The 13,229-nt window shown below is 37.9% G+C and overlaps 1 protein-coding gene and 1 long non-coding RNA gene across 12 annotated transcripts in view; both read left to right on the top strand.

Annotated features, from left to right (window-relative positions):
- The window catches only part of LOC127474598 (uncharacterized), a 702,069-nt gene that overhangs the window by 77,323 nt on the left and 611,517 nt on the right, over positions 1-13,229 (top strand). The window lies entirely within an intron of this gene.
- The window catches only part of TSPAN12 (tetraspanin 12), a 52,603-nt gene that overhangs the window by 13,327 nt on the left and 26,047 nt on the right, over positions 1-13,229 (top strand). For 10 of the 11 annotated variants that reach the window (XM_051795511.1, XM_051795512.1, XM_051795515.1 and 7 more), the window contains 2 exons: positions 7,093-7,175; positions 7,800-7,935. In XM_051795511.1, coding sequence (XP_051651471.1) covers positions 7,093-7,175; positions 7,800-7,935 — 219 coding nt within the window. Of the gene's footprint in view, positions 1-2,190; positions 2,291-7,092; positions 7,176-7,799; positions 7,936-13,229 lie in introns of all 11 variants that reach the window. The other variant, XM_051795517.1, reaches the window with a different exon arrangement.

Below are 13,229 nucleotides of genomic sequence, written 5' to 3'. Positions count from 1 at the left end.
TACTGCTTCCTATTTTTCTGTTCTTAGTGGCAATACTGGTCTTTATTATATCTAGATAGTGTGTGTCATGACTTGGAGAAATTTAGTTTTCATAGCTCTACAAATATATGTTACGCAGTTTGAGACTACAGGGTCTTTCTTTCTGGTGGGGCTTAACTGTATTGGCAAGCTCCTGACACTGTTCCTGCTCAGTAGCAGTCGTGGATGTAACATAAGCATTTTCATTAATTTTGAGCACTGTATAACTTGTCCTCACAGAAGCCCTCTTTGCCATACTTTGCAATGCTGCCACTGTTCTTCTGTACTTCACTGTGGTTTCTTTCCCAGCTAAACCACCTTGGCAAGCATTTGTGCTTGGACAGACCTTCAGTGGCAGAACGTGGTCAGCCTGTAATAATGGCACAGGCATAACCCAGGGGATGCTGAGTACAAGTAGCCCCTGGGGATTGTGGTAGAACAGGAACTAGCAAATGGTGCTGAATACAGGGAAAATTCAGTCTCCTGGCTACTTAAAGTAGGGGATTAAGCAAAGCAATAGCTTTGAGAGGTACAGGTCTGTTCGACTTTTCTTTGCAGCTCAGCCAAATGTGTTCTTAAAAAAAAGTTAGAAATAGTTAAAATAGGTGAACCAGATAGTGATAGTGGAAGCAAGTAAAAGCAGTGCAATTATTTTGTCAATTTTCTCATTTTGTAAAAAACAGCCAAGTGACTTAGCAGGAAAAGTACAGGAAAAAGTCTGTACAGACTTTCTCTTGAGAAAACTGCCAACTTTTTTTTTTTTTTTTTTTTTTTTTTTTTTGGTAAGCACGTGAGGCAGGAGCAGCTGCTGTTGTGTTGCTTGTAATTGAGGATGACTGTACTGTAGTGCCTTGGACAAATCAAGGTTGTAAGTTGCAGATGACTGTGTCATGGGTGATAAGGATCTCTTAACTGATGATTAGTAGTGTCAGTGGATGTTTGAGCCAAGCCCGCGATGTTGCCACTGCCTAGGGATATGCTGTTTCAATTGAGCAGTGTTTAAGCTTTCCTTCACACGAGCAGTACCATCTAATTTCAATCTTGTGGTTGCAGCCAATAAACACTTCTGGCAGGTAGTGGAAATCGATTTGCATCTATCTTGAATTTCTGTTTGCGAACAAAGGGGAAAAAAATCACATGAAATGAAAGAGGAGCAAGCTTCCAGTTAGTTTTTTATTTGTTCTGAGTGCTTTGCACACTTAAATCTTCTAGTTTTGCCTATGTGCACCACTTGAGAATTCAGAACAAGGGAAGATGAGTGTTGTGCAAGGAAGTAGTAAGGATGACTGGAAGCAGTGATATTGTATTTTCTGGTTTTTCCAACTTCAAATGAGTGTATTTAATCTTGTAATTTTTTTGCCTAATTTTTCAAATCTGCTGTAACACGAGGAAGAAATCAGTCTTTCCTCCCTTCTGTGGAACCTGATTCTGCATAGAGGTTGTTTCTGTTGCTTTTCAACTTCCACTCATTGGTGGGGTTTGTAGATACTTGGAATGAATAGAGTTCAGGGCAATGTTTAAGTTTAAATGATGAATAATATCCATTGAAACAAACACTGCCTGGATGGGTACCTGTAGCACTGTAAACAAGGAGTTCATCCTAGGCTAATATACTCTGATTTTAGAGACTGCAGTTTAGACCTGTGTAATTGAAACCTGATTTTCTTAGCAATCTTTGTATAAAGAAAATAACTATAGCTTCTGTGGGAATATGGTGTCTTTTTAAAGGAATGCATTCAACAGAGGAAGCTATAGGAGGAGTTTTAAGGACCAGAAATATTTTTAATTCTGGTATTTGATAAATCTTATACAAATAATGCAGACTAAAGACACCAGAAGGTAAAACATCATTCCATTGCCAGACCATGTCCTAACAAAGTAAAGTTCAACCGTAAATCAACTTTGTATCTTCCCCTATATAACCTTTTATGCCATGTATCTTTATAGCTGGTATGTCTCACCCAGAGTGGCATGTCAACAGTGAATTGGTAGATGAGTTTCTGCAAAACTGTCCTGAAAAAGAGTGACTTGATATGCTAATGGAAAGGAAAAAATAAACCCACGCCCCATCCCAATGTTAGAAATTACATGAATATGCTTTTAATTGGCATTCAGAAATCTGAGAACCTCAGATATTTTTTAGGTAATCTTCACAACTAACTCTGTCCACAGAGTTGCCTCCACCTTGAGGATGATGCACAAACCTGTGCTGACAAAATTGGAGCCCATAGCTCAAGGGGAAGAAAAAACTTCCAACTGTATGCTTATACTGGTAAGGCATGATCTTCAGCAAACTGGGAAGATCCATTTGGACTGTAGATACTTGTGTATTTTTTTCCTTTAAATTCACATGTTTTTCTGTTGAAGTTAGCTACTGAATTATTCATGAATCTCTGGGCACTGCATCTGTACCATGAAGATTCTCTGTCATCTCAAGAGTCTGTGGTAGACACTAGGCAAAGCTCACAGGAATGAAGTTTTAAATATCATGTAGCTATTTCCCACATTCCTATAAAAATGCACAAAATTAAACTGTCCCATAGGGGACAGGGAATGTGTGATTTATTTAAAAATGCAGGTTCATTTTAGTCATCTTTGTGTACTCGTGTGTATTGACGTGTAAAACAGAAAACTTAATTGATAAACCCACGACAATGTGATGTGTAGTCATGTGGATCATAGGAAATACACAATTTTTTTCCCTTTTCCATTTTTTTTATATATATATATGTATGCTGGGTTTTAAAGTAATTTGCCTGCATCTGGGAGATTAACTACTGTCCGTGAATAAAAGCAAGCTCTTACAGAAACAAAATTAAGAGTATATTGTGTATATGGGAAGGCATATCAGCTTGATGGTGATGTGTGGCTTGTGATATGATTGGGACACTTGACCTCTGAGCATTGCTGTGAATTGCCCTTGATGAGCAGCACATACCTCTGCCTCCCCAAAGGCAAGAGATCGCTTGACTGTGAGATGCTTACTCTAGAGAGAAGAGTGGCACAAGTTACGTCCTAACAAGAAGTGCAGTGCTTGGGTGGTCACAGAGAGGATGGATGAAAACATGCATGCACTTCTTTTTTCCACTTTGCTTTTAATGCACCCTTATAGTACACAGCTCAGAAGTTGTTGTGGGTCTGACACACAATAGAACTGTACCTCAACCTGTTTGCATGTTTGGGCTCTTACTTTCTTTCTGCTGTGCTTGCTCTAGGAGCCTTGAACAGCTAGCTACTGGAAAACTTGCTCTTGTGCCCCAGGAGGGTGACCCATCACCAGCCTGTTGGTGCTCCAGCAGTTGCCTTACTGCAAAGTCTGCAAGTTCCAGGCCTTGCCAAAAGTGGAGCAGGTTGTTAACTTACTGTTGCAGCTGTGCAAGCAAACTGGATTCAAAGTGCAAATATGAATGTGCTTCAGCTGTTTGCAAGTGGGAGGGGACCAAGGCATAACCTTGTAGGAAGCTTAGGTAAAACTAAATGTTGGCATGTCCGTAGAATAAATAGTGCATTAATAAGGAGTTGGGGATTTTCCTTTTTTGTATGCTATTTATTCTCTAAACATTTAAATGGTTTTGCCAGGTAATACAGAAAAACAAGACCTCTTGTCCCACCCTCCTCTGCCCTTATCCTCTGTCCCAAAAAAATGTAGTTCTCTGTTTATCCAGGGATCTGAGTTATCTGTGTTTGTTCAGTGATCTGAATATTGAACCTAATTGTGAAAATCCTGTGAAAGCATTGCAACATGCTCTGTTCATGACCTTGTAGTGATTTATCCCCCCCTCCCCTTTGGTAAGTCACAGGCTCAGGTTACCCAAATCAATTTTAACTGGAAAATTTTCTCAGTTTTTTTTTTTTAACTGAAATAAAAGGATATATTCTGATTAATGTTGTCATATCTTGGAAGTAATTTCCTTGGAGCTGGAAACCTTTTCATGCAAAGCAAGTTGCTCTGTAGTGCTGCTAGTCAGCATTTTGTTATGGGTACCAGAGCGTGGCCTGAAGTTGTATATCCCATCTGTTAGAATAAAAAGAATGGTGTGTGATTTTTAGTATGGAAGATACTTTTAATCTTTCCTCCAATTTAATAATTAAAAAAAAAAAACCTTCTAAAGTCTGAGCACAGCAACCTGCATTGTCAAAAAGGAGGGTGTTAGAATATTTGAATGAAAAAAATGACAAAAGGATGAACGCGGGTGTGCTAACAGCAACAGCCATTGGTCTTGCTCCCTTAAAGACAGAAATCCATGTTCATTTATTAATTGAAAATGCAGATTTATTTTCCAGTTTAGGTATGGCCTGAAAGACATTGTAAGTAGGACTTTCACAATAATGGCTTAAAATATACACTTAATGAATAACAGATGATTTTATAATTTCCTTTTGACGCATAAATTATGGAAGAGAGTTCCAAGGACAATCAAACTGTGCTTGGAAACAATTGCTCCTAATAGTTTTTGAGTCTATTGTTGGATATTGTAATTAAATTGTGTGAGAAAACCCTAGTAGCTTTAAAAACTTCATGTTAGCAATAAATTTTAAAATTTAATATATTATTGTGTGCATACTGCTCATATATAAAAATATAATTTATTACCTTTGTTTAATCAGTGTGAAAATATGTTTAAAATAGAGTGTGACAGCAGGCAGTTTTGTAAACTCTTCAGTGTCATGTTGATGGCTATATAACATACTGTGACAGTTCAGAATTAAACCCGCAGTGACTTGTGCAGCCAGCTGCAACAAATAAAACATGTTTTACTGCATACTATCACATTATGCTTACAGCACAGCAGACTGGCTGTCATCAGAGGAGCTTGAATGAAAACTTTTTGGTGAAATGATGTAACTGCTAATGTGAGAATTATCTTAGTAGTTTATTTGTCATAAACTTGTGTTCTTTCATATGATTGCTTGATACAGATTTCTAACTGTATTTTACCTATGAGTTAGTTACCAAACAATGGCTGAAGTAGGGGCTGCCAGATTTTTGGGGCCACCTTTTTGCCATCCTTCAAATGAACCAAAAAGAACTGTAACCAGGATCTTGCCCCCCTGCCCAGGACTCTTTGAAAATCACATGGCAGTGAATTGCAGTGATGTGCCTGCTGTTCTTTGCTGGTAGGTTGGATGCACACCAAATTTTTCGGGAGGTTGTTAGTTTTCCTGCCTACTGAGTGCCTGGGCTGAGTTGTGCTGCTGGTGTTAGTGTAATTCCTGTGCTGTATGCTGAAGGTGGTTATAAAGTGAAGTAACTAAATTTATCCTAAGTATTTTATCACAGAGTGGAAGTGTCGGCTGATGCTTTTCTGTGTGTATCAGCAGGCCTTGCAGTGAGATGTGGAGGGTTAAAAATGTTTTGTGTTGCTTTTTGACCATAAGAAGGTTGGCTGTCTGCGTGTAGTCTTCATCTCTCATGTTTTTAACTGCTTGTGTCGTATGTTTGCCTGATGCTTTCTTCCAAGGAGATAGCTAGTTGTTGAATTTATCTAGGACAAGATTCCAGTCATCATCTTTTCCTTGTTCCTGCAACTTCTTGCAAATAACACAAGAGAAAATGTTCTTTACTGTTCCACCAGCCCAAACAGACCCCACAGAGCATAAAGAAGATGGGTGAACACAGTAGACTTGTATCACACATTAGCTTTCTGGACTATGCTTGCAGCATGCCAAGCACCCAGGGCTCTTGCTGGCAGCACCCAGAACCAAGGCAGTGCCCGTACTTTGTGCATCAGATCTGAGAAGCGGGAAGAAGCTGTGGGCTAGCTACTGGGACTTCTTGTGAAATTTTGAAGGCAGAAATAGCTTGCTGTGGGCATGCTGCGGGCACAGGAGCTGCTAAGGACACAGAGTGACTTTTCCTGTGTTAGGCTTGAGCCAGTTAACTTATTCTTCATAATAACTTCAGGGAAATATGAGGGCATGTGGGAAGGTAGATGTTGAAGGCAACAGACGAGATTAGCACTTCTAACTAATTTAAGAAACTGTAAGTATAATGCTGAGGTGTCCTGTCATACCCCTATACAATGCACAAACACAGTAGTATTCAGAAGAATCAGCATGCTTAGGTCTCCCTCTGTCAGCTAGACTATGCTTCTCAGGTCCTATGTCTTTTAGATTCAGGCCCTGAGCTGTAGTTCAGGTTTAGGTGCCCATGTGAGATTGAGTGAAGAGTGCCTTGTCCTCTAGCAGTACCTCTGCTACAGCATCATCAGAGCTGGTGCTGTCACAGCATGGCAGGTTCTGAACATGTTCAGGTTTGACTTCTCAGGAAATCAGTGACCAGAGCCACAGGTGTGCTGAATTGTACAATGTTATGACATGACAGAAATCTGTGTCTGCTGAGGTGGTGGCAATTCTAGATGGGTTCAGTCTTGGGGATTTACATGCTGTGGGAGCAGTCTTGGAAAGAGTGTAGTGGCTTTATGCCTCTGAAGTGCCTGACAGGTCAGGTACCCCCCAAATGCTTTGATGGTGTGGTGTTTATAATTGAAGCATAGTGAGTATTATTGTTATTTTATGGTTCAGGAAACTGAGACATAGCATTCATGGTGTGACTCAGTCTGAATGAGTGAGAGAATCAGATTCTTCTACATTTATCCCCAAGATACATTGATACACAGGAGAGATTTGTCAATACTGTTGTATCCTGTATAGGGCTTCCGATTTTTCTTTGCTAGCTATGTACCTGAGCATGGCTTCATGGTTTCATGCAGATGGGTATCACTTGTGAGCCCTGAAAGAGTCACAGATTTTAGCAGCATAAACCATCCCTGTTGTTTCTGTGGTAGGTAATGCAGTGGTGGGACAGGAGCCAGCAGGACATCACTGGGTGAAAGAGAAGGTATTCCAGACATTAATTTTGCATACTGAAGAGAATATTATTGTCACTGTCTCCCTAATACTTAAGTAACAAACCAGCTCTAAGCATGTAGCAGTACAGTTTTGGGGGCAAGATGCTGTTCAGATAAATCGATGCATGAAAGATGTTAGTGATGACTGATCTCTACTTAAATTATGAACGAGCTTGCAGTTTGTTTTAAATGCATGACAAATAACTTAATCTTTTCTTTTTAGTTGATGTCCATCAGCGTATTAGGTGTTTCTGCTTGGATGAGAGACTACCTGAATAATGTTCTCACTTTAACTGCAGAAACAAGGTAAAGCTTTAGTTAAAAATCTCTTAATCTGTGAGGATGACTGATTGGGGGTATATGTTGTTATTCTGCATGGCAAGTTTCCTAATTAGGATTTGTAGAGCTAAGAAGCCTTCAATTAAGCTATTTTTTTGTTGAAAAGTGTATTTTTGCCACCATTTCTGGCATCACTTGAAATTAGAAAAGGGAGAAAAGTAGAAATTCAGTCCTGTGCCTTTCTCTTCTGACAGGGATCAATTTTTGGCCCTTTGACAGCATGTAACCATATCATATTACTGTTTAGTTTTGAATACTTTATTCAGTCCAGAGATTTAGGAATTCTGTTAGCTTTATTACAGCAGTGCTTATGAGCCCTAGTGATGAAACAGGGCCTCATTGTGCTGCTTACTGTGCAAGTGCAGGGCAGGAAGACTGCCTTTGCTCTAGAGAGATTTTGGACAATGCATTACTTTCTGGTACCTGAATGCAGCATTTGACTTTAAAACCATGTAGAAGAGATTGCTGTGAAATGTGTAAGGTGCTGGAAAGAACACATCTGCTACTTTTTAATGGCTATAGTATGTTTTTCTTCTGTATAATTTTTGTGTGATTGTGCTTTTTTTTGATTATGGTTCTGATTGGTTTTAGGGTGGAGGAAGCTGTCATTTTGACTTACTTTCCTGTGGTCCACCCGGTTATGATTGCAGTCTGCTGTTTCCTCATCATAGTTGGAATGCTGGGGTACTGTGGAACAGTGAAAAGAAATCTGTTGCTCCTTGTCTGGGTATGTTTCGTAACTTCTAAAACCAGCTAACTTCTACTTCATTTCAAGAGTGTAAGAAAGGTTTTAATCCACAGGCATTAGATAAATACTGATTATTTTTTATTACCATATTGAGTTATGGTATCGGTGAGGAATTGTAATTGTACAATTACTTTCCTACTGCACACAGTAGGAAAGAATTTATTGCCTAGACTGCATTATGCTATGACTGAAAGACAAGCAGTGTCTCAGTTGCAAAAATTCACTTCATTTAGTAGAGAAGTTGCTGAAGGGAAAAATAACTCAAACTCTTAAATACTAGTAATTATAGGAACTTGAGTCAGAGAACTCTGAAATAAACCCTTGTGCTACTGTTTTAACTCATAGCTATCTAACCTATACTTTGCTTTATTACCACAGTTGATTATGTGTGTAAAGTAACAGCATTTGTAGCTGATAAAAGTTAATTCTGACTGTGTTCAGAAGCTTTACCTTCTCTTATGTGGATGTGGAATTATGCACTTGCATTTGGTTGTGAGCAAGTTTAAAAATAAATTCCAGGTACTCAGCTTTTTCCTTCAATTGGAGACTACATAACTGAGCTGACAGCAGCTGAAAAGCAATAGTCTCTCCCGCACAAGGCTCTATGTACAGTTTAACTGTGATGAGACTTTGACTGTCAAGGGAGCCAAACACCATTTTCTCCATCTGGAAGTCAGTGAATTTGAGGACAATAAAAGAACCAGTCAACAAAAAAACAAACCAAAAAAACCCAACCAAAAGCCCATCAAGTGTGCACAAATTTTACAGGCTTAGAATTAAAATTTTTAAACTGTTGGCAATACTGAGATTAAGGAGGGCCATGTAATTTTATGCTTCTTAGAAATGTAGCTGGTAGCTCTTTGCAGAATTGGGCTTTGTCTTTTAACATGAAGGTAAGCAGAATTCGAAGCAGTCCGTAAGCCCAAGAGAGTGGGAACACTGGATGTGAAAGCAGTGTATCAGACTTAACTACCATAGTTGCAGTAGAAGAAAGTGGACAGGTAAAATCCTTCAGTTCTTGAAAATATCCAGGGTCTTATACAAGTAGAGTTGGGGTTCTACAGTGTGTGTTGGGTTCTAGCAAAGTGCATACAGTTGAATTTTTCTTGTGGATCTGTGCAGGCTTAAGTATGTGATACCTAGACCTCATGCATTTTGAACAAAATGGCCACAAAACCCTGTGAGAAGTTGGCTGAAATTTATGCAACTTTTGCTTTTATCTAATAGGAAATATTCCAAGGGCAGATAAAACAGTTGTAAAACTGTACTGGGGTTTTTGCATTTTATATTAAAATGTCTTTTTTTTTTTAATTTGAGAGGGTTGGATTAGGCTTTATTTTACATTTCCACTGAATGTCTGCAGCAGAAGTGTTCCTCAATTGCAAGAGGGCAAATGCTGTTTCTGCTTTTGGGTATTTGTTAAGGTTGTATACAATATGAAGATTATTGTTTCAAAACTATATAGCTGGGAAAAACTCTCATTTAAATCTGAATATGTTATAGTAACAGAATAGTCATGCATTGTTTATTTCTAGATCAATGGGAACAAATTCTAAAACAATTACATAGTTACAGGCAGGTGCATAATAATAATGGATTAATGTAACTTCATACCATATAATTATTTCTCCAGTAGTCTTTCTTACGTACTTAAAAGGGCTCTGTACATATTTTTGTTTCATCTAAATAGTGAAAGTATTAAAATATGGTACACTTATTAAACCTTAGGCAAGGTTATAAGATTACTTTCATAATGTGTCTTTTATTTTATAGGGGTGATAGTTTTTAATATTAAAATTAATTAAAAGGCAAAACCAACTATATGATATATACCAATACAACATCTTGGGTAAAAAAAATGGTTTTGTTATAAGCTTTGAAAAAAACCTACCTAACTAATTCAAGAATAAATGAAGTTAAAACTGGTTTTGACCTTCTGTTTATTCATGCTGCAAGGGAAAAGAAGAAATCATTTATAGCTTTTAGTGCCATCTGGAAATAAATTAATTGAAGTGTGTTTAGGCAGTCAAGTGATACTAAATCAAAACAAGACATTTTTATCATTTTGTGTTGCAATATTTTATTTTCAGGAGCTTGAGATTTGCTCTTGCTAAGCAAACTGATAAGCAAAACTAAATGATATCTTCCTAAGTATGTCACTGTCTTTGATTAGTTGTTAAATGAATGCAGTTGTGTTATAGCATACAGAAGTATGCAGACATAAGTCAATGCTTCATTCATCAGACTAATCAGAAAAGTGATGGATCAATAAAATGAGCTTTTGTTCAACCAGATGAACTAAAAGAAAAGAACCTTCATGTAAAACATTAACAACCTCTTACAATCATGCTTTTAAACTTCTTTTTGAAGTACATGAACAGCTGTGATGATGGCATGCAGAGATATTTAGATACAAGTTCTGACATTCCTGGCAGCATGCTAATTGCTAGTGCTGATGTTGTTAATTGAATTGGATTTTGGAAAACCTTATAAAGCATAAGGGCAATAGATACATATATTATGGTGTTATGTATTTTTAATACATCTGAATACATAATTATTTTAATTTATTTTTGAAATTTTGTCTTTCAATTAAATGCCCGAAACCTTCCCTTCTTCACATGGGGCATAAATATAAGTTGAACTAATGTTTGCTTAGCTTGATAGTAAGAAAATGTAACAGCTCACTCTTACGGATTGTTTGTAGAACCAGCATTTTAAAGGTATGATCATTTAATTTTAATTACTTCAGGAATATGTAGTCCTGAAGGGTAGTTCATCTGAAGAGCCCTTGTGTCCCTTAACAGTCTATAATTTTTTTGTGATTGACCAACATCCTCATGTAAAAGTGGATGCGATGCCAGCCCAAAGTGGAAAATCTGAACTCTTCCAAGTCACTGACTTCAATGTATAGAAAGTCCAGGGGTGGGAAACCAGAACCCAGGTTTTATGGTGCTTACTACAGTTCTATCAACAGGATTGGTTTTTTTTCAAATCCAGAATAATATTTTACCTCTTTTGTTCTCAGGCTCTGTCCCTTTTGGATTGTTTTTCATGTCTCTCATGTCTCTGCACATTGCCTAACTTAAAAAAAAAAAAAAACAACAAAAAACAAAAAACCTAAAAAGTGCATATATTCTTTAGGAATATTAACCTTAAGGATGTGTGTTGTTTTTTTTTTTTTAAGTTCTTGTTTTATTAAAATAACAGGAGTAAACTCTGTTTCTTGACAAGAAGAACCTCATGAAAATCCCACTAGAAAATACTTCCTGACTGGAGTTTTCATTGGAAATTCTGGTATTTGTAACTATGACTTGTCTGTAATTGCAGCATTTAAACAACACAGGATTCAAATTTGTGTACATGTTTTCACAGAGGGAAAAACTGTTAGAAATATTTGATGGTCAATAGGACAAATCCTGTTACTGATTTTTATCATAAAGTTTTTAATCATAAAGTAATAAATATTCCTCAGAGCTAAACTTATTTAGACCCTGTTGGTATGTGGTCAAATAGCTTATTAATTTTGTCATGGCAGAACCTGGGTATAAATTGGACCTTGGCAGACTGAGTTGTCTATGAAGTTGAAACACAGCCAAACCATCATTGAACTAGTAGTTTCTGTAACTTCTATCTAAAGGGTGACAAGATACTTACTACTGACTGGGTCACCACTTGGGGCAAATTATTCTACACCCATATACCCATTTCAGTCCATGTGGATGCAGAGGTGAGCGGGTCTATTAAATTTGGACATCTGCTATGTTGCAAGATACCAATAACTCTTAATGTCTTCCTAGAAGGCATTCTTACTCTGTGTGAAATGTTAACTGTTCTGCAGTAACACAGCACCAACTATTCTGCAATACTTATGACTATGGTTGTCATGAATTAGTATGAGAGTTTAGTGATAATTAATTTTGTTGTGGTTCTTTTTATGTGGCAGCATGTATTTCTGCAGTAATACATAGTATAGGTTATTTGCTCTGTATTAATAAAGGATATTTGTTCTGATCCCTGTAGACTCTTTACCACAGTCACAGCTGCTCCAATACCTTGTACTAACATTTGGCACAGGAATTGTTATTTACCAGCCGGAAGTATTTCTTCATTATTTAGCCACCAAGCATTCAAAGGGAAGAAATAACTGACAAACATACTTGGTGTAAACCCATGCAGTTTCAAATTAAGCAGGACAGAGACTGAGTTCATTTTCATATTTAATACCTTTTATCAACAGCTAATTTACTAATGTGGTGTGAGTGGGAGGGAGACACAGGTTCACAAGACAGGTTGTCCTGCCTTATTTGAGAGACTGGTTTAAATGTGTTTATAATACTGTAGTTCAGGTTTGATGAGAAGCCAGTACTGTGCTAAAACTCAAGGTCAGATAGTCAGTGGGTAACTTAAGGGGCTGAACATTTAACTTGCATTCTGAAGGGCTGCTTGTTTAATGTTCCACTGGTAAGAGAAAAGAGACTTAAAGTGTGTCAATTTTTATTATACCCAGTAGTTTCAAATACAAGCGATCTTCTCAAGAAAATAGAGTATTTTTGTTCTTTCCATATTTCTAATTTTCAAAGGTAAACTGCCTGAGAAGGTGCCTGTACTAACCATTATTAGACATATTTTTCCCTTGAAATGTGATAGAGGGTAAGCTTCTTTCCTGTTTAGGTCAGAAGTTTTAAGGTTCAAGCAAGTTGTTAGAATTTGAAATGGATTTTGGTGATGCCACAGTGTGACCAGAATGCTAAGCCAGGCTTTGCAGGAACAGGTGCATTCTGCAGGGCTCCCAGCACTGTGGAGTGGAGTACATTGGTCCTGGGGTCCTCTGTCTGCCTGTGTAAGCAAGCATGAGGTGCATTTGGTTGACCTTGCCTTCTCCAGTGTAAATAAATCTGTACTGTGTATGTCCTTAAAATACTTTTTCTAAGGCAAGTGCTTTGAAATAGTGCCTCATTTCTTTATCTAGGAGGGAGCTTACAGAGGAAAGACACAAATTGCCTGGCCGTATGGGTTATTGGGAGGTGTGTGGGGATGAAAGGTGCTGCCTGCTGAACAAACAGCAAGCAAGAGTAGCTGCATATCTGAGCAGCGTGGGGGAGTGTTGGAGTGGGAGAGCATGACAGGAATTGAGCTGGTGGGAGTGTCCAAGTCTTCTTGCAAGTACTTGGCTTAAATCCAAATGTTTGCTGTGCTTGTGGCGATGATCTGCTTCTTTCACCCAGGCACTTAGCAGCTGTCTTGAACACTTGACCGCACTGAGCCAGAGC

This window comes from Manacus candei, unplaced genomic scaffold (assembly GCF_025592945.1).
Source record: "Manacus candei isolate 608988 ecotype Guabito, Panama unplaced genomic scaffold, ASM2559294v1 h1tg000043l, whole genome shotgun sequence".
In the NCBI taxonomy this organism is placed as follows: domain Eukaryota; kingdom Metazoa; phylum Chordata; class Aves; order Passeriformes; family Pipridae; genus Manacus; species Manacus candei.
This window is presented reverse-complemented; position numbering and strand designations above follow the sequence as displayed.